The sequence below is a fragment of the Labrus bergylta genome, chromosome 2 (assembly GCF_963930695.1).
Source record: "Labrus bergylta chromosome 2, fLabBer1.1, whole genome shotgun sequence".
NCBI lineage: Eukaryota > Metazoa > Chordata > Actinopteri > Labriformes > Labridae > Labrus > Labrus bergylta.
In genome coordinates, this window is record NC_089196.1 from 11239872 (window position 1) to 11265737 (window position 25866).

At 39.2% G+C, this 25866-nt stretch overlaps 2 protein-coding genes across 2 annotated transcripts; both read right to left on the reverse strand.

Annotated features, from left to right (window-relative positions):
• Positions 1–718: 718 nt before the first annotated feature.
• Positions 719–13994, reverse strand: ppp2r2aa (protein phosphatase 2, regulatory subunit B, alpha a). Its single transcript, XM_020633065.3, has 10 exons — positions 13685–13994; positions 13243–13320; positions 11239–11336; positions 10435–10600; positions 10165–10277; positions 8754–8931; positions 7869–8033; positions 6740–6909; positions 6446–6537; positions 719–6066 (listed from the first exon to the last, which is right to left on the reverse strand). The coding sequence occupies exons 1-10, from the start codon at positions 13689–13691 to the stop codon at positions 5787–5789; spliced, it is 1347 nt and encodes a 448-aa protein (XP_020488721.1). The 5' UTR covers positions 13692–13994; the 3' UTR covers positions 719–5786.
• A 3846-nt stretch (positions 13995–17840) lies between these two features.
• vps33a (VPS33A core subunit of CORVET and HOPS complexes) lies at positions 17841–25486 on the reverse strand. The gene is made up of 13 exons (XM_020633066.3): positions 25329–25486; positions 25008–25073; positions 24739–24866; positions 24430–24616; positions 24081–24197; positions 23757–23931; positions 23443–23636; positions 22675–22801; positions 22421–22488; positions 22028–22165; positions 21780–21917; positions 20046–20214; positions 17841–19404 (listed from the first exon to the last, which is right to left on the reverse strand). Exons 1-13 carry the CDS (start codon positions 25428–25430, stop codon positions 19211–19213), a joined length of 1803 nt encoding a protein of 600 aa, XP_020488722.1. The 5' UTR covers positions 25431–25486; the 3' UTR covers positions 17841–19210.
• Positions 25487–25866: the final 380 nt, after the last annotated feature.

Genomic DNA, 25866 nt, shown 5'->3' on the forward strand with positions numbered 1-25866 from the left:
CTACACATGCCTGACTCACTTAATTATTAATGTTGGGGGGGAGAATGTCCATAAATATTGTTTTCTGTACATTTATAGAATTATTATACATTTTGTTCATCCTTCCTTCACACAACTACAAAGGTCTTGTTGGCAGACTAGATTGTATATTTTTATTTAGTTTTGTAGAATGAATAAATGTCTTATGATTCATTTTCACTGTCACATATGAATCGTCACTGTGATTGCAGTGAGGATGAACATAGGCAGAAGAGAAAATGAGTTCCCGGTGTCACTAACCTGTTCACATTGCTTGGTGTTGAACTCAAGAGGCTGAGGTGGTGGGAGAGTTGAGACAATGTTGGAAAAGTCATTTGCAAAATGCCAAATAAGTAGATCCATAAGCAGTGTCTTTCTAATTAACAGCATCAGTCTTATCATTATAAATCTTCTCTTTATGCAGTTATTACACTATTTCAGCACGATTCCTCATACTCCACCAGACTTTATTTGTATAGCACCAATTAATACACTTTACAAAAAGAGCAGGTCTCGGCCGTACTTTTGGTTATAATATTTAAAGAATCCCAACATTAATCCACCATGAACAAAGCACTTAAGCAACATAAGCAAGTAACAGTGACTGGTAAAACTTGAGTAGAACTAGACTCAGGTTTAACCTCCATCTGCTGCAATTGTGTATTCAAAGCACTAAAAGTACAAAGCAGTTTAATAAGGATTTAGGTTTGAAATTCTTTATTACTTTTCATCTAAATTTTTACTCAATTCCATTTAACAAAAACAAATAAATCTGTACAATGAACCATTTATACTTTTTTTTTTCACCAAACAGATCACCAAAACTCCCAACAGTCTTTATTTTAAAGCCCCTTAAAAAGAAAGTAATTCATGAAGATCACAAAAATAAAAAGTGCATTTTTGTTTTAACTCCTGTGATACATTAGTCGTGTGTGTATAATGCTGCTTTAAGTGGAAAAAAACCATGTAATTCCAGTTCAGACAGTTTGAATGAGAAATATGTTGATGAATGTGCGTAGGGTAAGTTTCTATCACCCCAAAATTCATGTTTTAAAAACCATTATATCTCCCTGATGTCTAAAAGGGTCTAACTGTAAATAAGGTTGTTCTTCTAAAAGTCCTGACAAGATGCTTTATTTGGAAGTTACAAGGTAGTGATCACAGAGCAGCAGTAAGTTCCCCTGAGCAGAAAGTTCAAGAAACATATTTGATTATCTTAGTTTTTCTTCATGCTATAAAAAGGCATTAGGGTTCTTCTGAATGCTGCCAAAGCCTCAAACAGCAGCCCTGAACGAGAAGTGAGGGGAGGTGATAAAGATTATTGGTCAGATGTTTTTCTTATCATGAATGTTAGTGACTGTTATTCATTTAACTCCTCCAGTATGTGATAACCATCTCTGAAGAAAATTAGATGTTTTGAGAGTTATTACCCCCCAAAAGAGAGAGAAAATGCCATTTCTGATCCAATACTTATTTTTTTTAATATATATATATATATATATATATATATATATTTCTCCACTAGACAACGCTCCATGTCCACAGATTCTAATAGTTTGGATTATTCCTAACTACAAGATGGGACGATAGTGCCACTAAAGGTTAATATGAAATGAGGAAAATAACCAAACACAATCCTGCATTAGATGATAAAGGCTGTTCTCATATGATCGCAAAATAACAAGAAAATAAAGACTAACGACATGTTTCATTAGAGGAGGACATTATTCAGAGCCCTGAGAGAGTGACGCTCAACAGTAGCTTAACACCACCTTATAGTGGAAGCTGGTCATTTTGGTGGAATCCTACTGATTAGAAATCAGTTTTTTCAAAGACAGGAGTAGCACAACACCTTATATAAATATGATCCAGTGGACCAATAAGCTGATTAAATGGCTAAATCTGTGCCAATCAAATGTGTGGATTTATCAAGCACTCCAGAAGATAATTGACAGCATGTGACTGAAGAAGAAGGAAGCAGAAAAAGCAGAGCTTTCTTTGAAGTAAATTTTCCATGTAATTTTTCCATGTTTAACTTCCACACAAAATTCAGCAGTGTTCCACAACCGTTCATATTCTCAGGAGAGAAGACATTGTCTAATCAACTGACTCTACTAACTTCAGAGAACTGTTGATTGAAAATTATTAAATGAAGAAAACATGTTGACTAAACGACTCCCATTTAGACCCAAAAGAGTTTCACAGCGAGCGAGAAAATAAAAAAAGATTCATAAAACCATGGCACATAAACAGAACATAAAAGATCCAAATCAAGTCAGAATCAAACTCTGAAGCGTTCAAAAAAAGTCAGACAGAAAACATAAGTTACAGTCAAAAACATGAAAACAGTTAAGAGTGCTTATGACTACAGATGTGCTGACACCTGAAAATACTTCTTTTTTTTTTTTTCTTCCATCCAGAGTGAGAAATAAAACACTTCCTTGATGTCACAAAACGTCTTGAGCTTTTAAAGAAACACCTTGCCAGAATGAACATGTCCCCAAGTCAAAGAAGTTACCGGATCAGGCAACCGTCCATCTATAATCAATCTGAGACAGCTTAAGAAACTACAGTGATCAGACTGTAATCCTACTGCCTTCATTATACAAAAATAAATCTATAGTGATTATTTTACTTTTATCAGGAACAGTACAAAACATTTAAAAAAAAATGGAAACTAAACTAAATTCAGAGATTAGAGCAGTCCATCTATTAACAACAACACAAGCTGGCAGCCTCAGTACACGAGAGAATGAGGCTACATCCCCCCATTATGCCCATCCACATAGAAAAGCTTTTGTCCTGAGCTTTTAAAAATGATCTTTTAATTCAAATTAAATATGAGATCGGTAACTTTGGCAGAAAGAGCCGACATTCAACTCCCCCCACCCCCCAAAAAAACCTGAAAAATGTGTGCGCTGCTATTAGTGAACGATAAAGGACAACTGAAGTGTAGAAAATAAACCAGTGGTTGGTTCATAATTATGAGTACGCTGTAGACTAGGGTCAGCAGGAATGCAATTCTACTCCATTTGTGGAGAATAAGCTTCAACATGATAAAACACCAGAGTTGTCCTTTAAAGGGATACTTCACCCATTTGCATTAAGCTTTGTATCATTAGAAACCTGGTAGTATTTTTGAATGGCCGTACATCCCGCCCACAGAAAGATCTGTATTTACTTTCTGAAAAGGAGCCTCCAATGACGCAAAAATCGTCATTTTGCGTCATCGGAAGCTGCTCTGGTTAGAGGGGAAGAAACTACATCGCTAGTTCCTCACGTTTTCAACCCGCCCACTGAAGCTACAGACCAATCACAGATCAGTGGGTGGGACCTCTCTACCAGAATCGAAACTCAACGTTTGCCATATTGCTTGGTAGCTATGCTAACAGGCTCTGTGGAGAAAGTTGAGAAGAACTAAAGTATGATAAAAGTATGTTTCAACTTCAAACTGATATGCATGAAGGGGATTTTGAAGGTCTTGTGCTCCATTCGGATGCACGTGGCTATCTCTACAAGCCGCAATATAGCAAATAGGCGGCGGTGAGAACGAGGAGCACAGGCCGGCTCGAGCTGGGGCCGACTGGTAGTGTTGGTGCGCTCACTGTTTGCCTATGGACACAGACATAGAGTCTGTTGATGCCAATTCCTTCTGGAAGAAATCTCGGAATCAGTTGAGAAAACGGCTTGATGTGTTGTAGTAAATGTCTGTAAATGGAGGACCCTAGCTTCAGTGGGAGTGGCCTGCGGTGCTATGCATTCTGGGAGTTGTTGTCTTTCATCTACATGAGCCAAAAATACACTTTCTGCCTTTTCTCAGTCAAGAGGGCACCAACCTCAAAATTTATTTCACATTTCTACTAAATACAGGTGCATCTCAATAAATTAGAATATCATGGACAAGTTCATTTATTTCAGTAATTGTGAAAGGTGAAATGTATATATATTGTGGATTAATTACAGACAAAGTCAACTATTTCAAGCCTTTATTTGTTTTAATCTTGATGATTGTGGCTTACAGCTCATGAAAACCCAAAACTTAGTATCTCAGAAAAGTAGTATATTGCGAAAAGTTCAATATTGTAGACTCAAGGTGTCACACTCTAATCAGCTAATTAACTCAAAACACCTGTGAAGGTTTCCTGAGCCTTTAAATGGTCTCTCAGTCCAGTTCAGTAGGATTCACTATCATGGGGAAGACTGCTGATTTGACAGTTTTGCAGAAGACGGTCATTGATGCCCTCCTCAAGGAGGGTAAGACTCAAGCAACAGGGATAATTGCAAACTTGAAAGGATTGTCAAGCAAAGGCCATTAAAAAATTTGGGGGAGCTTCACAAGGAGTGGACTGAGGCAGGAGTCAGTGCATCAAGAGCCACCAACGCACAAACGTATCCAGGACATGAGCTACAACTGTTGCATTCCTCGTGTCAAGCCACTCCTGAACCAGAGCCAACGTCTTACCTGGGCTAAGGAGAAAAAGAACTGGTCTGTCGCTCAGTGTTCCGACGTTCTCTTTTCAGATGAAAACGCTTCCTTCTGCTTACAAGCTATATGGAGATACAGATTTAATTTTCCAGCCTGACTTGGCACCTGCCCACACTGCCAAAAGTACCAATACCTGGTTTAATGACCATGGGATTACTGTGCTTGATTGGCCAGCAAACTCGCCCGACCTGCACCCCATAGAAAATGTATGGGGTATTGTCAAGAGGAAGATGAGAGTAGTGTCACAGGCTGATCGACTCCATGCCATGCCGCATTGATGCAGTGATTAATTCAAAAGGGGCTGTAACAGAGTACTGAGTGCATATACAAGAACATAATTTTCATAAGGCTGACATTTCTGTGTTAAATTGTTTTGTTTTTTTTGGGTTTTTTTTTTACTGGTCTTAGGTAATATTCTAATTTTCTAAGATACTGATTTTTGGGTTTTCATGAGCTGTAAACCACAATCATCAAGATTAAAACAAAGGCTTGAAGTATTTCACTTTGTGTGTAATTAAACCACAACACATATACATTTCACTTTTTAAATTGAATTACTGAAATAAATAGAATTTTCCAGGATATTCTAATTTATTGATTTGCACCTGTATATGACCCCATTTCAATACAGATTCATGTTTTAACGGGTGAAGTGTCCCTTTAACTGCACATACATACCGTGACATGTGAAAGTAGTGGTGAGTGAACTTGGCAACTTCACAAATACTTGGGGCAAATATGGAGTGTTGATATCTTGCATTAGCTGTGTTTCAGGCCAATAAGAAGGAGCTTGGTGACAAAGCAAATAAAGGTAGACAGAATTTCCTATTCAAACGAATCTAGCATGGTAGCTACTAAAACTTGAAACAATTGGTAGCTATTGCATACAAATATATCATTTCTGAATGGCACAAAAGAATAAAGAAAGAAACATTTTCCCTTTGGTTTGGGATGTAGTGGAGTAGCAAAAACATTAGCCTGCTGAATGGAGAGTTCCTGCTGGAAAAAATTAAAGATAATAAATCCAAAGTTCTGGTCTCAGTACTACAAACTCTGACTGCTTTTTTTTTTAATAGACATGGAAATTGTGCTTGCGAAACCTTCTTGGACTAACAGTGTTAATGCCACTGTTTGTTGTTGATGGACTAAATCTCTCTAAAATCACCAAGTGTAGATCATTTTAAAACTTGGGATTTAGCCACAGATGGAAAGATATTGTTTGAATGTAGGAAGAAGAGCATTGAGCCTGACAGAAACTGGGATCTGAGCCGTTTAACAAAAGCTAGTTTAGTTTCTCCTCAAATATGTACAGATTGTTGGTGGTGGCGACCGCAATGATGTTGTCCAGAGGATGCCAGGCAGTGTGCAGGATCTTCTTGTTAAAGTCCAGACTGTCTACACTGATCTCATCCTTTTTGCGCTTCCCACCTGTGCTTACTTTGCGAGGTTTCAGGACCGATCGAGGCTTGCCGTTCTCCCGTGACGCCTCTAGAGTTACGTCCTGCCGATAGCCTCGGTCAAACATCCTGAAGAAGTTGTTGTAGGATCCCGTCATCACAACGCTGCAGGGAGACAGAGTACAAGTGAGTGCTAGTAAACCACATTATAATTTTAAGAGATCATTTGTTAAAAACACATAGATATATTGTCCTGTAGGGAATTCCCCTCTACCACCGAACCACACCATGTGCAGCCTTCTGCTCTGAGCAGATAACCAAAGTAATTGATAAGGTTTGATGAGGCTTGCTCGTTTCAGCTGCTTCAAACAAGAGTCAGCCCAAAACACTTACATGCATCATGTAAATGTGAAATGTGGGGTATTCCTAAGGCAATGTCACGAAATGAGGCTTGGCTTTATCAAATTGAATTTTTTCTTTAACAATGCTGATATCTACCAGAGAAACAACATTATTTATTTTTTAAACCCTGATACAAACTCACCTGTCGTTCCCGTTCCAACAGCACTCGAACTTGTCAAAGATGCAGTCATTCTCATAAAGTGAACACAACTTACTCCTGAGATATTCATGCACCTGTTGAAGGAAAAAGATGGAGAGGTGTTGCATTTATAATCAAGTCGTGTGCAGGAGTGAAAATAACATTTCAATGTGACCTGTGTAAAACAGCGCCCTCTGGTTGAGTGGCCATAGAACTATGACCACCCTTACAATCCTCCCAAAATAAACAGATGCAAAATCAGTGAACTTTGGTTTAAATACAGCAAAGGTAACAAACCTGATATGTCTCTACTGGCCGGGTTTCCATGTTGAGATCCCAGATTTTGACGGACAGGTAGTCGCGGGTCATCAGGTAACGTCCACTGTGGCTGAACTTCACATCAGAGATCGATGAGATGATTTCAGAGAAGAATGAACGATTGTTTGGATCCTCTGGCTCTTCAAACACTGAAATTAATACAAAGAATGCAGGTTTTTAATTTTTGCCCAATTTTATAAACAGTTGTGTAAGAGTAAAGCATTAACACACAAAATTAGTTTTGATGTTTTGATCAATGGAGGAATGTACTTAATAATCAGTTTGTTTTTATGAGTGTCGAGGGCACTTGCAAACATTCATACAGTAACACAAAGGCCAAAGTCTGTTTTTTTTCTCTTCCAGTTTTATAGGCTTGAGAAGCCTCTGTTCTTATTCATTAATTCATCTTCAACACATTTAGCTCTTACTGCGGCAAATCACTTTGAATTACTCTAAAGAGCTTAAACTTTTGCTGTCTGTACAACTGCATGAATGAAGCCTGTCATTCTTCATGACCCACTTTCTGGGACACAAGATCTGGTGTTTGAAATTTCGCTAATAAGACTTGGGTCAGAGGTCAGCACTGCTGCCTCTGAACAAACAGAGACGTTGGCTGTAATGAGGCTCAAACCAGGGACTTCCTTCTGCAAAGATGTTCCTCTATTCTTACAAACGTATGGTTAAGATTAGTGATGTTGACACAACCTTTCACCTCCTGCTCACACAGGTGTATGGTGCTAACCAATTAAGCTTTCTCAGGAAACCGTAGGTTCAGTTACAGGAGATTTTTTGACAGATGCTGTCACCCAGCTGATAGAAAAGCTAAGATAAATAGAAATGTATTGGATTTGAGTGCAATTATAGTTACCATGCACTTTGATGGATAAATACACTATTGCCAATGCTCTCTATGGAAAAAACTGGCCACAACTACAGCAGTTCACTCGGGATTTTGGGGCAATTGGTAAAACATTATAGCACTGTCTTTCAACCGAAGCAGCCCGCTTAATTTTTCTACAGGAAAAATAACCTGTTCTACATTCACCGTCAACTGGTTCAACTTGAACTCAAAAGCTCCATTTCAGGCACACAACATTGATTAGCTTACATTTGGAGTGCTGGTCACACAGTGCAGCTGCCCTCATGTCACACAGGCGGATGGTGCCTTTACTGCTACTGTAGACAAAAGTGTTGCATTGGTTTGGGTGGAACTCTGCTGCTGTGATCACCTCAGTCAACTCCTCCATGTTGGCTGGCTTAATATCAACAATATCTGAGAAGTGAGGTTAAGGTCAAATGGCTAAAAACAGATGTTTTCAAAAACCTCCAGAAACAAATCGAAGAGTTTCTATTCATCTAACAAGTAAAAAAGTAACCTTCCATTTTCCCAGTGGCAGATGGGTTTCACAAATCTCTGGGTCTGAAAATATTGATTTTAGGGGGTTAATTCAGTTTAAAAAAGGTCTGTCAACATTGACACAACCTGTATCTATAAATATAAATTGCAAAGTAGCATTTGTTCAATTAACTTTTTAAACTTAGAAAATGTTACAGCCCCAATGTGAAGACATTCTCTTTGCTTTAGGAACATCTAGTGGTTGAATTTATTATTCTGCAGGCACTGAGTAATGCTGTCTGGATGTGCCAAATTTGATTGGCATTTGAACATGATGGATTCAGGGAATCATAATCTGACAGCGAGTCAGAGCTGCCTCGAGCAAAAAACAAACTCACCAAAAAATAAACCCTTACAAAATTATGTTCAGTCAAAACTTTCTGCCAGTTTGACACTTTATCTTAATTATAAACTGAAAACCAACTGCATATACACATTTCAACATTAAATATCAGTACTGGCTAAAAGTAATTCCCAGTAAAGATTACATTCTTGCTTTGCCACACTCAAGGTATTTTGGAATAAAGATGATGATGTATAATCAAGAAGGAGAAAGATGTTGACTATGAGAAATCATAGATCAAAATGAAAGGATACTAAAGCTGCGGTCATTGATCTCCAGGTTCCAGAGGTTAACGCGCAGGTCATCTGCAGACAGGTAGGTCTCACAGTCGCTGTTGACTGAGATGGAGTTGATATGGTATGTGTGAGCATTCGAAAAGACTCTTCTTGGGCTGGCTTCCACCATCAAATCCATTGGCATGAATACTGGAACCTGAAGAGAGGAGAAGAGGGGGAGGTTCAGTATCATCTTATTTTCAGGGTAAAAACTTTTTTTCTTTTAAATTATACAGTATCAGACAGCTTTCTTTTAAATTAAGAGAGAAAGGTTATGCCTCATTGCTTAGTATTAGTCTGTTAAAATAATTATGTGCAAGCAAACAATGATTATAAAGATGTATTATTCCTGAAACTATCAGGATGCACTTTAAAAAAAGAGTACAACTTAGGTATAACTTATTACATTAACTGCTGCATTAGTTATGGTTTGTATAGTGTGTTATAATAATGTTATAGTTAAAAGTGTCTTTCTTTAAGGAAAACATGCCTGCTTAACATCTGCATGAAACATCTGCTAACCCTAGAAAATAAACAACACCTTAGCACGGTCACACTGGCAATCTGTACCGTGCCCAAGCACGCTTCAACGCTGAAGTCCAGTTCGTTTGACCAGTGTGACCGCTCCGTGCCGTACTCAGGCACGGTACACTTCCTTGGCTTTGGCACACTTTGGAGAGGTGTGCTTCAGCATGGTACACTTCATGCACGAGCACAAACACGCGGGTACACAACCCTGACAGCTTTCATTATGGAGAAATCCGGAGTTTCATGGCTGTATCTGACTAAAATGACACAAAGTAGCTGTCACGCTCTGTGTTGTTCTACGATGTGCGGGCGTCCGCGCGGCCCGCACATCTTTAATTTATTTATTGCTGTGTCTGATTAAAATGGCTTAAAATAAGCTGTAAAGTCAGTAAAGTAGCTGTCACGTTCTGTGTTTTTCTCTGATGTGCAGACGCGGAGTCGACTGCGCGTCTCTTTTTCCCTCGCTCTCTCGTCCTCCTGTTTGTAAACTGAGCACGCTTCATAATAACATACAGCGTGCATGTGTTGTATTACGACGTTATGTACAAGAGGTAATCATGCTTAGGCACGGATAGTCCCGTGTAGTGTGACCGCGGGCCGCGCCGGCCAGCGGGGGAATGGCACTGTGGGGGGGCAATCGTGCTTGGGTACAGCACGGTACGGATGGCCAGTGTGACCGCACCCTTAAAGACAGGTCCTTCAAGATTTTATAAAACTGTTGAGGAGAAATTACACATAACTATCCTATAATTCCATTAAAGAGAGTATAACACAATTAGTCGTAATCAAACCTGGTTAATACAATAATTAATTAAGTAATAAAATCTTCATCATTACTGGGACAGATGTAAAGTATACACACCCGCAGTGTGTTGACCGTGTGGAAATCTCTGTATCTTCCATCTTCTTCCTTCAAATTGTAGCCCTCTGGTCTCTTGTCACGCTCACTAATTTTCCACAGCTTTATGGTTTTGTCTGGTGATGAAAAAAGAGCAGATATTGTGGGAAGGTCTTTAGTGATTGACAGAACTTCATAAATCAACAGCATCTGCCGCCACATGACGCCTCAGATGAAAAGGAGTTTTGTATCCCTCATACAGTGAGTATAATCTGAATTAATTTGTTTGCTAACCATTGGTAGACAAAAGAAACTGTGCTGCGTTCTGCTGAGGCAGCCATCGAATCTTGTTGATCTTCTCCTCGATCTCGAGGCTTTTCAGGTAGTCGAACTCCGGCTCGTGGCTCTGGAAGGTGCTGTAAACATTGTACTCTCCTCGACACTGTGGCTGATTCTTACTCTGAACAATGACAAACATAAGAGTCGAGTTTTAGTGTTATTAAGGGGAAAATATGAGATCAAGAGTAAACATTTCAACTCAACTTTCAACAGATGCAGATTTTGTTATTGCCAGGAGTATTTGTTTAGCTGAAATTCTTCTTTTCAATGTACAACCATCATGGCAACCATTCTATAATCTAATTTGAAAAACAATGGTGTCATAGGAAGTAAAAATTTGAACTATCAAGATACCAGAATCTTACGCAGCACTAAATAACTCTTTCAATACCAAAATGTCTTATATTGTTAGTAGCAATAAAAGGCATAATAACTAGACATCATTCTTTGAGCTCAGTCAGTAGAGGTAATGTGATATATTGCTCAAAGCACTAGTTGCTGGTTCGACCCCCTAATCAGCATCCACTTGGTGAATGTCAACCCAACCCTTTCCTGCTACATTTCCTGTCACTTTTCAGCTGTCCTATCAAATATAGGCAGGCAAAAGAGAAAAATAATAATAAGATGAATTGACTGATCACTGATCTAAATCACTCCCTTACCTCACAGCTTTGGGTAGAAAATCTGGTTGTTAAACATTTTTGTAAGAGATCTGGCGCTTATGCATTTATTACAGTCAGATGAAACATCAAAACTTACCTCTGGTTCCTGCTGAAAGATGACAACACGACCCCCCTTGTCCCCAGTGGCAAGCAGCTCCCCAGAGTGGTTGAATTCAACAGTGGATATGATGTCAGCTGTCAACAAAGTTATTAGATTAATATCAAATCTTTTTTTTTTTTTTTTTTTAAAGACCTTTTTTCCCCAGTTATCACGTGTCTTACTTTATAAATTACATTTTTGTTCAAGGGGAAAATACTTTTATTTTGTATTTTGTATCTGGTTAAACATTTCACTTCCAGATAATGAGGCACAACACTGTTACAGCAGTGTTTAAAAAGATCTAACATTTGCTCCTATGATGAGTGAAAACCACATCAACCATGAAAACACAACAAAGCATTGACGCACATGTGCTGTTTAAATACACGACAATGTGCTAGTGCAATGGAACTTTAAGTCAACTAAACACTTGCTATGTGCAGCTATTCAGCACTTTAAAATCGACAAGCATTCTCATCAAATCCCACAAAAGAACAATCAATCCCTGTTTACAGGCTGGCACTATTCTGAGCGAGAGCAATCCTTAATATAGACTGTGGTGTTGTTCCTCCTTTAACATAGCACACAAAGCGCCTGATACGACCTGACTCCAAGCAAAGTCTCATCCAAAGAAAAAGCAGACAGAGTGAAGGAGACTCAAATAAAACTACAACACTATTGTAGTGTGGTGTTTACAGCCCATGTACTGCTATGTATTGACACAAGGAGAGGCTCACATTCATACTGGTTCTCAGTTAGAGCTTACTGTAAACAGCGGTGTAGTCTTCTCCACACAAATAAGTTCAGCATGTACTGTAAACATACCTGTTTAAGGTAATTTTGAATTTATTGTGGACAATGGGAAAGAGCTGGTTACATTAAATCCCTAGTCTTTCTATTATTATGGAGGTAACATAGCCTGAGCTGCATATATCAAACTGTATTTTGCACACTTGACTGCTTTTTTATAATAATTCTTTATTTATCTATCATACTATGCACTGGCAGAGCTAGTATTTTGTACTGTTATCTATGAGTAACAGCTACTTATGCACATGGACCATCCATACCACTTTTTTTTTTATCCTGTATTGTGGGCTCATGTTTTTTGTATGGGTGGGATATGTGTGTATATATGTGTTGTGTTGTGTGTTTGAATGTATGCTGGCTGCTGGAACACCTAAATTTCCCTGCTGGGATGAATAAAGTAAGATCTTATCTTATCTTAAAACTTTGTAATGTAAAAATCATCAACCCTGTGAGCTTATATTGCACTTACTCGGATACATTTTCCCATGTACCATGTTAAAATCATCAACCACATTGGAAGGGTCAGACTTCTCCTTATGGTTTATCTTTCATCAGAAAAGTAACTTTCCAATCACAGACAAAGCTTGTCAGCCAAGACTTTATTGGGAACTAAAACTTAGTAATAAAGAGGTCAAATAAATCCAATGTGAAATTGGTTATCCTCACAAACAAAGTTAAAATATAAGACCATCTACATGTCTTGATACAGAGAGCGATAAGGGGATCATTTTATGATTTAGCTCGACACTAAAATGTAACATACTAGCTTTTAAAATAACCTGCAAACTGATGCTCAACATTATAAATCAATTCAATGACTTCTTGTCTTGTCCTGCATGGATAACAAACAAAAACCTGAAACCTTCCCACCATGCAAACATTACATTAAACACACTGGACAATACACAGAAGGATGGAAAAGGTTTGCAAAAAAAAAAGGAAGAGTAGCATGGTAGTCATCCTTCCCCCTGTTTTATTAGTCGGAAACTTCTCAACTTTAACACCAATGACGTTTTCACTTTGGTTTGCGAACAGGATCTTCGTATGCTGCTCATAAAACTGCACATCAATGGATATCTCACAAGAGACAAGTGTTGATAAGAGTTAGCATCAGAGCTAACTTAAAAAAAAAAAAAAAAAACATGCACAGGATGCCAAAGCCACTGTTCAGTGACCACCACATGGACTTACCTTCAGCGACTTCGTCATCTATTGCTCCTTTGACTTGGGAAAAGCACCACTGCACATCACTGTTCCCACCACCGGCCCCTGCAAAGAGAAACAATCCCCAGGTTTCACCACACCTCCACAGGATACAACTTTACACGCGTTAGCCTGATGCTAACGTAGCAGAACTACACACAGGAGGCAAAAGGCAGATTGTAGCTGAACACTAATCACGCAATACAACGCAGCAAATTATCATGCATGTGCACTAGTTGAAGGATGTTTGTAATGCATAATGTTCACTTTCACACTGTCAGCTGCAAACAGTAGCATAGCTTGCAGGCTAACTTAGTGCTAGTGATACACAGCAGTGAGACGAGCCCCATCGTGTGAACTCAGCAGGATAATGTAGATAAATATTCAACCTCGCACACACTGACACTGTTTTCTGTTGCGTTTTTTTTACCTGCCATGGTGAGAGACTCAAGCAGAGAGTCTCTGTAGCGGGCTCGGGCCCTACAGGCAGAGGAGTGCTGACCCGGGTCGGCTCGGTCGGGTCTGTCCGAGCAGAATAAACCTCTCAACTGTTTTCTACTTAACTCAAAAGGAACCGTACAAGTCCACGTCCAATCGATACTCGCGGTATTAACCCGTCTTCGGCTAAATAAAAGGAAGACTTGCAGACCTCGATAGTGAATTTCAGACTTTGCACTCTACTTTGAGATTTCCCTCGTCTCTCTGCCTCTCCCAGCATTACGATTTCAAAATGGCGCAGCGCGGGCGGCGTTCATCAGCGAGCATCTGACAGACAGCGACGAGGGCTCATTAAACACTATACACCTGAAACACTCCTGAACTGGAAAATACTTTTTTAATTTTTTAATTTATTTTTTTTACTTTACCCGGAGTCCCAATTAGTATTTGATTTGAAGTGTGAATATTTTTTTTAAATTTAAATTATAATGACTTTAAAGAAAATCTTGTCGCAGCTTAAACCCCGCCCGTGTGGATGGTTATAGGGGATAAATTGAACTAACCAACGCAGACGGTTATTTCTTCATGTCATAAGGATAACTGTATTTAATACGAAAAATATGTTTACTAATATTTTACATTTACAATACATATTTTGCAGTAATTTCAAATGACCAACATATCAATCATAATGTTTGTGACTTTTGTGTTGATAATATTAACAGCATATCACCCAAGTGGCAACCTCCGGAGTTAAAAAAAAATGAAGCCAATGCGGAAGTGCAAAACCTGCAGTCCCTCGAGTGTCCGCTTGAGGCGGGTTGCAGAAGTACCGGAAGTAACACACACACACGTTCAATTTTTTTTTTTTTTCAGCAGAAATGTACATGTTTACAGCCAAGTTAAAAAAAAAAAACGAATTGGTCTGATTAGGTCGTGTCTCTATCGGCACACACTGTTCAGAGGGTGAATTTTCTGATAACTCATCCGCTATTGATTTTATTTTTTAGGGTAAGCGTAATGTTTTATTTATTTGTTTATTTAACAGGGACACATGCAATGAACATCGCTTCATATGTAAAATACAAAGTACATGCCATGCATACAGGATTCTAGCTGTAGCTTATTTTCAACCCCTGTCCCTGGCCGGGCTTTTAGGATCAAAACAGAATCATAACACTTAAATAAATACAGAAACAGTAAAGCTATACAAATACAGACATTATAACCTTAATTTACAATGAGGTGACGTGATTGGCGGGCAGGCGTGGCGTAGCTGTTTGTCAGGGACACCTCAGCTCCCAATCTTAGTCTGTCATTGGGTTGACTGAAAGTGAGACAGTATTTCCAGCAAGACGACCATCATCAATGGGCTGCCAAAGCCCCCTTCAGTAACAGATGGCTGACATCACTCAGGCTTTGCCATTAATATTTACACTTACGTAAAGCACCCATTAAACACAACAGACAAAAAGCTATGTGGCACCTTTCTTTTGTGTGTATTAGGAGGTTGCCACCCTGAAATGGCCCGGCCCTGGTTTAGGCACCTTATAAACTGTTTATATTTCATCTCTTTAGGCCTTTTACTTAATTGTTTGACTTGTTAAAAATTGGAAAAGCTGGATCTATTTATACAAACGTCAAAGTACAATGGCAATGATTCAGCTTACCCGATATGAGGTCCATGAAACTCAAAGTTACTAAATGTAATTCAGCCATCACTATCTGCTGCTCATGATTGTTTTCATGACCCCTTTTCCACAGGGAGACCCCATTTCTGGTCATTTTACCAAACACAGATTTATTTGGGATAATGCATTATGCAACACGTTATACAACGCCATAATGAAGCCCTTAAAACGACATTTATAGACATAACCCGTCCAATAGTTCATAGCACTTTTAAAATTACAACAAAACAGTAATACTATACTTGTAACCCCTGGGCTGTTGTTCACTATGTCTGCCTAATATAGAACAGATTTGTTTTACAATTTCATTCAGTTGAAATTATTAAACAAAGAAACAGCTGCAATGCCTTATTTACACCAACATTCTTGTCTAACTTTACATGTGCTTACCAAGGGGGAAAAAGGCTACCTAGAAAGCATTATCATTCAAGAATACAATAATGTATTTGTATGCTACAAAACCATAAAGATATGTTCCAAAGCTTCAATGTGAACCTTTTGCAACAATGCAAACATCTCAGTTTCTAGATTGCAAATAAAATCACTGTTAATAAACACATTTGATGCAATCTGGCCTGTTTGGTAGAGTTTCCCTGTAGACTTGCTGTAAATATGCTGTATATGTTTGCTACAGAATGATACATAAAACTGCTTGGAAGCTGTGATAATTTATAGGGCAGAGTTTGAATTAAAAGCAGAAACAAACAAGGTTACTCCAGCTTTTATGTTTGTAGAAGACATTAATGAGTTATAGGAAGTGCATAGACCACAAGTCCCTGAAAATCTGCCTGATCTCTGTCATTAATGAGCTCCAGGCATGTGAACAGGCTCCTCTGTTAGTCTTTTTACTTCCCCACCATGAAATAAGTGGTCCATCTGGCAAGTAGCAAAGCACCAAACAGCACAGTGTAGCTGAAGAGAACAAATTTAAGGATTTCCTTGAAAGTCCGGAGGAAGCGGATAACCAAGGGCTCGACTTCCAGATCCAGATGGAACTGCTGCGTCTTCTGTCTGTGACCAGGTTGAATTAGGTGTCCCATGTTTTCACCTCGACCCATTCTGCCAAACACACACATTTGTCAAACATAACAAAAGAATACAACAGAATGGAAACTTCAATGTATGTCAAGGAGGACTCTCTGAAAGCTTGTAAAATCACAACCCATAACAATATACACATAACAGCAAAGACAGAGTATAAATACTGAGGTCAGAAAAACCTAATTGTTCCTTGCATATTCAACTTGCTGCACTTTTGAAAGTGGCAAAGACCCCACAGAGGAGCTGCAGTAAAAGCTGAAGTTTTTAAACACTGTAAATAATTGATCTGTTTATTGCTCTAAATGGGTCCCCTATTGATCTGTTTTTAAATAGTCACAATGTTGAACATCTTCCACAGTCACTTCTGATTATTTGTCCTTACTGATGACATTTAAACAGACACACACTGAATACGTTTTTGTGTGTGCTTTGCCGAAGTTATTCGCAGACTGAGAAGCTAAATGCGTAAATAAGAGCCATGATAGAGTCAGGATAATTGTGCTGGTCAAAGTAATGTTTTTTGTTTTGTAAGTTGTATTATTTACACATGTACATTTGTTGTACAGGTATAGGTTAACAGACCAAAATGAAAGCAGACCAGATTTGATCATATATGAATCATAAACATTTTCAAGATTTATCTGGAAAAATGAATAAATCATACCTTGGTGTTGTTTTTTGCAGGGCAGTAACAGGTCAGAGAGTGGACTCCTACGCTCAGCCCGGAAATCCAAGTTGATGTGTGCTGCTTTGAGCCTTTCAAGCCCTCCTGGCAGAGGAGGAGCCAAGAGCAATAACTGATCACAGGGATCTGAATCCCCTGAGGTTGATCTAATGGGAGTTTAAGTCTGCAGTGCACCTGCTCCTCCAACAGACAAACTGAAGTGTTAGATTGTATGCAAAACCACCAGAGATAAGTCTTTGCTAGTATATAGAATCAAGCATTTCCAATGTCTTCTAGCCTATCAACTTGAAGGAGGACATTGACATAGATTTACCCAAGTTAGTTCCCCAAAATATCCGAGTGCTGTCAGCAGGTCTCCCTGTGTTCATAGTGTAGGGCACGGAGAAGATATTGACTGAAACAGAGATCAAACACCCTCCTGCAGCACTGTTATCCTCTACCGGAACATGAAGCAAATGGCCTCCTAATTCAATCAGTGTCATGTGCTGTCAAATCACGGGCTGCTGTGGGCAAAGCTCTCCAGACAGCACAGGGCCATTACCGGCTGATCAGGGGGCCTGTTACTGTGCTAATTGCTCCTTCAGAGAGCTGGATCACTGATGACGGATACACTCCCATCTCTGCTTGTTTCTGCTCATCATGTCAACAATCAGCTTGCCTCTCTTAAAATTATCTTCTAAAGAATAGGCAAAGAGGCTTCCCATGTGACCAAGTAATACAAGACTACTTCCTTTGACATTAGTTTGGACTTTATTTTTTTACGTCAGTGAAGCCAAACAAATTGCCAACAAAACCTTCAATCATATTTAATCATGTCTTACGTGACAAACCACAAACTTTCCAGAGATTTGAATCATAAATACATATGTACAACAACCCCACAGCAGATTCATGACCTCAGTGATGCACGTGTAGCCCGGAGCCAAACGCATGAAGCTCAAATAACTTTGTGTTATATTACCTGGGTAGCAAATGTCAGACTGGAAACAAATTAAAGGTGCCCTGGAGAGTCTGTGACCACTAGAAGTGCTATGGAGCAACGTTTTGTCTGTATCATGCACGTGAATAATATAAGGCCGCAGGCTACGTGATACTCTAATCACCATATTCTTAAGGCAACTATTTTTCTCTGAAGTCACGCTCATTACAGGAAACTTTATTAACAAATGAAAATGACATACTGATGTTCCAAGTTAGGAATCATATTAGTGCGGGGAATCTTAAGTGTCAATTGATGAGCAACTTAAAAGACAGTGTATAGATAAATATGGAGGGACATTAGTCAATATTTAAAGGTAAAACAATTTATAACCCCATACTATTATGAAACAGCTAACATAAGCATTGAGCCACTTCCGAGCATACATAACTGTTTTATAGTAATACATGAAATAAAAAGGAATACAAATACAAAAAGGAAATACTGTTAGCTGGAGGGTTTCTCAATGCTAATGATAGCAGTTTTGTCATGATAACTAATGGCTTATAAAGTATGTTTAAAATATGGCCCAAAGATTGTCACTAATATTATCTCTTTGTTGATCAATCCAGAGGTGAATGAAGTGACAACTATTTGTCTGAATGTATGTGTATAAGGAAGTGCAATACGGAACAAAGCAGTACAACATCCTTTTACTCTTCATTCGTTCCGAGTTTCCTACCATGAGCATGATGTCAGAAAAACAGTACCATTGTGTGACTAAGGTAAAGTACACCAACCTGCTGTTATTGAATAGTGTATATTAAGCATATGAAAGCACCAGCAAAGGGAAGCAAGAAAAGAAAGAGAAAGGCCTGCAAGATTGAAAATTCATAGGTTGATAAACATTGCTAATGTTGTAAAGAAAGAGAAGCTTTTGACATGTTTGTAATGCCACAAGGAAATACAGATTACAATTTGGTCTGTAACACAGACTGTAAACATTACTAAGTTGGTTTACAAGAAAGCTCCACTGGTCACCTTAAAGAGCATGATGTTTTTTTTGAACAGGTTCAAACATCAGTGTAACACCTGCAGTGCACTGACACAAACATAAAAACAGCAGCTGAGGTTTTCAGATGGATGGCGTGTTTGATGTGTCCAGGTGTGCATGCACGAGACTCAGGGGGTCTGGGATTCAGGTCGGTCCATGAGGGATTTGATCCAAGTTGTGCCGTTTAGGAGTTTTGTGGTGGCTATAATGTACTCCATTCCGCTGTCTTCCATTTGAGAGAGGAAGCGAAGAGCTGCGATTTCTGCATACGACACCCCTCCCAGGAAGAACACCAGGGTTGTGCGATTCTCCCCCTGCTGGCCTGTGTGAAGGTAAAAGGACGTGCAATCTAAAGTAAATTAAATGCAAACTAAAGGGGGAGACATTTCTAGAGTTTTCTTTATTTCACTCTGACATGGTAAATCAATCACATTTCTGCCATCCATCCCTTGAAAAGACAGCTGGATGTCTTCTAGTTACCTTATTCTGAGGCCACTTTTTTGAACATGTGAAAACACTACTTTAGCTTTCATCCTCCCTCTAGATCAGTCCTCTATTATCAGCTTTATAATTTAATACAAGGCAGGCATGTAGAAACAAGTCAACTGTCTCATGCCCAGACTCAGTTTTAATTAGCACATTTTAAATTGAATGTATAATTAAACTAATTAAAAAGATCTGTGCAACACCTATTATTGCCAAAACTAAAAGATGAAGGACAACTGAAAGAAAGCACTGTTCACGGGCCGTGTGTTTTTATTGACTTTTTTTCTTTTACACGGACACAAACACTAAGTGCGTCTGTGCTATTGTCAGCTTTGTGTCATCAATCTGCGTCTGTTCACATTTGAAATAACAGAAACAAAGCCTGTGTCTTATCTCCATACAGCAGACAGGTGGTCGTTTACTCAGGTTTTGTTTTAGTATGCAGCAGGACAAACAGCAGCTTGTAATGGTACTTACGTTTCTTATGAAGCCCAGCTGGTAGCTGTTGTCTCTCCTCAAAGTGCGGGCCAGGGAGCATCTTCAGCACCTCTTCAATGCTGCGCCAACCTGGTCTGGCCAAGACCTGGGTCAGTCTAATGCTCAGTGGTGCGTAGCCACTGTACACATAGGAGATGTCGTTTGGGTTCTGCAGGAATCAAAAAGTAAAAGAGATCAAGGACTGCTCCAAAAAGACCAATGTCTTTCTTCTTTTCATGAGTCTCAGTCAGGCTGCTTGATTATGGCAAAAATCATAATCACCATTAATTTGGATTAATAGAGATCATAATAATTAGGATTTAAATCTGAATCCAAATCTAATTATAATTATCAAACATGATTACTCTTTGATTTTACAACATCTGCATCAGTTGCATTTATCAAACTTAGTAACTAACGCTGAACATAGTAAGTACACAGGTTAGAAAATATATTACATATATATTAATAATAATTATTATTATATATACACCGGTAATAATAATGCATTCACAACAAAACATTAAAGAGATACTTCACCCGTTGAAACATGAATCTGTATTGACATTGGGTCATATATGTAGTAGAAATGTGAATTAAATTTTGAAGTTGGTGCCTTCTTGGTAGTGAAAAGGCAGAAAGTGTTTTTTTGGCTCGTGGATGAAAGACACCAAATCCCAGAATGCACAGCACCGCAGGCAACTCCCACTAAGGTCCTCTAGTTCAGAATCAGAAATACTTTATTAATCCCAGAGGGAAATTCGATTGATACAGTTTCTCCAAAATATACAATATAGCAGTAGAAATATAGAATTAACAACATTTACAGACATATTTACTTCAACACATAAGACCGTTTCATCAACTGATTCAGAGATTTCTTCCAGAAGGAATTGGTATCTTGGAAATTCCTGGCAGAAAACAGACTCTATGTCTGTGTCCGCAGGCCAACAGTGAGAGCACCGACACTACCAGTCCGCCCCAGCTGGAGCCGGCCTGGGCGGCCAGCAATATAGCAATATAGCCGAGAGACGGCTGCTGCCAACAGGCCGGTCTTGTGTCCCGGCGAGCGTCCCCGGCAGCGTCCCCGGTGGGCAGCGGCCGCAGCAGCCAAAAGACAAGACCGGCCTGTCGGCAGCAGCCGTCTCGCCGCTATATCTATATTTTTTTGCCATTATCAGCTTTCTCCATAGAGCCTGTTACCATAGCTTCCAAGCAATATGACGGAAGTTAAATTTTGATTCTGGGCGTGAGTTCCCACCCACTGATCTGTGATTGGTCTGTAGCTTCAGTGGTCGAAAATATGAGGAACAAGCATTGTAGTTTCACCCCGCTAACCGCAACAGCTTCCAGTGACGCAAAAATCGTCATTTTGCATCACTGGAAGCTCCTTTTCAGACTCAGAAATACAAAGATTTCCCATCTCAGGGGAAAATGAGGGAGAGATGCACGACCATTCAAAAATACTTCCAGGTTTCTAATGATACAAAGCTTAACGCAAATGGGTGAAGTATCCCTTTAACTATGTTTTTGAGTAATTGGTGATGTACATTTGCTGCCAAAATATAACATAAAACATTTACAACACATAACAAAACCTTTGGACAAAACGAGCACAACTCGGCATTCAGCACAATAATTGATCATCTCAAATATCTTGTTATCATGATTACGGGAAGCCAAAATCATAATTGAAATTGAAACTCTATTCATGGCCAAGCCCTACATACATACCTGTTCATTGGCGTCCTCCATCCACAGTTTAAGGGTTTTTCTGATAGTGGGGTAGTTGTTCCTTGAGCTGCTCTGTGGCTTCAAGAGACCCCCCTTCTCCAGGTTGTTCAACGTTAGCATGTGTTCATAGCCATAAGTCTTGACAAAAAAAAGAAAAGGAAGGAGTTTTTACAAACAGTCACCTACAAATTTCATAATATATCTATTAATCAAACTGAGTATGCCTTGATTAAAAAAAAGGACTTTACTTGAAGAATCTCCCTCTTGTAGTAGTCAAACACTTTCTGCTTGAGGCCATTGTTACAGACTGACTGCATACACACCAGACGCAGAATCTTGATCAGCGGATCTTTCTGGGCAATGCAATCTTCTATATACGTGTTAACCTGGTGGTAAAAAGTACAGTTCATCAGAACAAAGGTCCAACCATATACAAGAGCGTATACAACAATACTTTGTATGTTTTAAAAGAATCTCATTAAAGTCTGTACCAGATGCAAATTTGAAGAAAAAAATGCAATGAGACATTCCCTTTTATTTGTAGTATTTAGTCAAATTATATGTAACCCTCGTATTATATATATGAATCTATTTGGACATTCATGTGAGGATCTTTGTACAATAGTTAGATTAATGAATACCTTGTCAGTGTCAACTCCTGTCATGAACTCCTGCTCCACTGTTAGGTTATCAAAAAAGGCCTCAGATGCTGAAACAAGACACACGACACAAGACACAGATACACTTCAAGATAAAAAAAATTTAAAAAACATTTGGGATTCTAGAGCTTCATATGATCACTTTTGGAAAATTTGCAATGAAAAAATATGGTATGTAAAGTTCTTAAATGTAGTGTAGTTTGGGGGGGGGGGGGAAGAGTTTTGGTGATACGCACTGGTGATGTCCTTGATCAGCTCTGCTATAGATGTGTGGTTAGCCAGCGAGCTTCTTGCTGCCTGCATGTGAGGCAGCTGAGATACAAACTGCTTTATTTCTCCCACCGTTTTGGCATTATGGCGCTCCTGAAAAACAAGAAAAATCACGTTAAAGCAGGCTCCACCATGATAGAAAATTAATATGGAGCAGAGACAGGTGTAATGCAAAGTTGTTTCTTATGATTTTTAAATGCAATCAAACATAGAAACAATATACAAACAACTACTTCAGTTCAGGGTAGATCTAAGAAAAACAAAATATTTTCAGACAAACAAAATCAATACTGTTCCATTAAACTAATCTAATGGAAGAGTTCTTTTTTTTCACATTGGATAAAAAAAAGCTCCCTGCTCAGGTCACTGCTTTCCAGTATAGGAACACCTCTGCACAACTTTCAATCATAACCTCTGTAGTGTGTAGTTACAATCAATGTGTTTCATGATCTGATACAAGAATTGTAATGTGTTTTTAATTGTTTAGCAATCTGCTGGAACAATGAGCTCATCTCAAGGTGATTGTCACTAATTCCCTATCTACATGGATTTCCATTTTTGACCTTTGTGGTAAAATGCCAGAGAGATAACAATCATATCAGATCCCCTTGGATGTCTGCATGTCTTGAAGTGGTGTAATATGGCTCCATGGAGGTACAACACACTACACCTACATTCTAGACACAACATTATAAAGCAGGAAAATGAGCTATAGTAGAAAAGGCAAAACCAACCTCAAACGCAGCAGAAATTATTTTGGCCTTCTTGCTAAGTGCTGCCCCTACAGCGTTGAAATTTTTGTCCCGAATTTCTGCATACAGTTCCTCTGCTGAGTTAAGCTGTAGCTTTTTGGGCTCTGTTGGCAAATCTTTACTCCCCTCACCCTGTTTCTTCTGTGCAAACTTCTCAGGAGGCAACTTGACATAACCTGTGAGTATGGAGGGGCAAAAGAAGGGAATATAAAAATCATACAAATACATGCAATAAACAGGGCAATTACATTATTATAACATTCAAACGTGAAGAGAAAGGATTTAAAGGTTCGGACCGTTAGTGATTCCATAGATCTCGTCAATAAGACCCTCGTAGGTGAGCTGTGTTGCCAGGGGGGTGAGCAAGTCGACATTACGGTCCAGGAGGAGAAGAGTATCAAACACAGGGAGGATCTGATTCTGAATGCCGGCAAACTCCCTCTTCATCCTCAGCATCATGTTGGCAACATGCTAAGAAAAGCAAATAGTTTCTTTTTAAAATCACATTCACACACCTGAGTGCTACTGAAACACTGCCCCTGTGCAAAAAGTACAAAAAAAAACATTTTTCCATAACAGATGATGAGGTTTTGGTTTTAAAAAAATGTCACTAAACTCACGCGAGCACATTCTCCTTTCCCATAGATCTGTGGGATGGTTCCATACAGTGCCTGTAGAGTCATGAGGCCTTTGGCTGTGTGGTAAAGGCTTGTTTGGTCATTTTCTAAATAGCACTCCTGTAAAAGACAAAGGTATAATAGGACATCATAAATCACCGTCATGAAGTGTGAAATTCAAATGATTTTCTCTTAAACACTTGGACAAAATGTGGTTAAATCGCTCTTGATATAAAATCTAAGCTTTATTTCATAATAACACAGTGATACTTCTGTGGAACCAGAAATACCACGGGGGGGGGGGGGAATTCAGGAAGACCATCGATGTGGGAAGTGTACACATTAAACCCACCCTAAAAGCACTTTCATACTCCATGGAGAGCAGGTCGCCATCATAGGGAATCAGGTCCAAGATATACTCGTCAATGTTAATGAAAGAGGCTAACACTCCCTGCTCCTTCAGCCTCTGTTCACACAGCATGCTCCGCCGAGGCACAAACAAGATGTGGAAGTCTCTCGCCGAGTGCATTTTGTCCTCACTAAAAGGTGCACAATCGGAAGACAAATGTTAAACAGTTGTGGACAGCTGTGCAAAATAAAAGACAGACAAATGAGAAAACATGGGGCAACAAAAAAAAAAAAAAATCAGACATATGCAGACCTGAAAACATTCTCAGCGATGATGTCCATGAGCTCCAGCCTGGGACGAACAAAGAAGATGATGTTTTTGACGTCAGCAGAGGGCAGCCTGCCACTCTTGAGGGTGAACATCTTTTCCACTTCATGTTCCTACAAACAACAGCAATAAACACATATTGGAGTTCTACATTACAAAAAGCTGAAGTTATTTTGATACCAGCATGTAGGGTTTACTGTGCCTATAAATTAAGTTATATTCTCACTCAAAACTTGTGCACAGAAAGCACTTACCTTCAGTAGAGAGTACTGTGCTATCAGTCCAAAAGGTCCCGTCAGATATTCATCCCAAACTATGGCCTGAAAGAAAGAAAATAGTTATCTGCATGTGGAAGGAGTCAGTGCTGCCTCTGACTGCGCTATTAGGCATTACATTGATAGGTGGCCACCATTAAAACCAGTCCTGTAGCCACATAATATAACTAAACCCCTATCCTGAGACTTAAAATTACATTTCAGCCAAAACACATCCATGACAGCCTTTAAGAAGGAGAGCTAGCTGAACAGTCAGAACCACGCATGCGCCCACTGTCTTTGTGTCAATGTTTATGTTACCTTGCTTCCCGCACACTTGTCCAAAAACTCCCGAAGCTCTTTCCGTGCTGCTTCTCTCAAAATGTTTAAATTAACTCTGCCGTACGAAAGGTGCGCAGCCATCTTTTCACATCAGCAACAACACTACCGATCAGGTGACCACAGAGAGGAAGACAGTCACGTGATTCTCCGAAGACGAAACAATGTCAAGATGTTTCACACACAGCGTAACACAGCCGAGCCCAAAACCAGCACGGTACCGCCGGAAATCCAGCGAATTCCTTCAAGTATTTGATGATGTCTTGTCTTAAAATCTGGCATCAATCTAAAAAAAAAAAAAAAACACAAATAATGGTAATGTCCAAGGTAGCCCAAAGAATTGTTGTCGACCGCAGCAGTCAATTAGTGCTGCGCATGCGTACATGCTGCTTGTAAAAACAACTTTTCTGAAGCCTCTGCGTCCTGTACGCATATTGTTATTGGTAATAAGAGCCGGTCTAAAGACGTGTTATGCTGACTGTCAAACGGAATGTGTACCAAATTAAAGTAGCCTATCTTT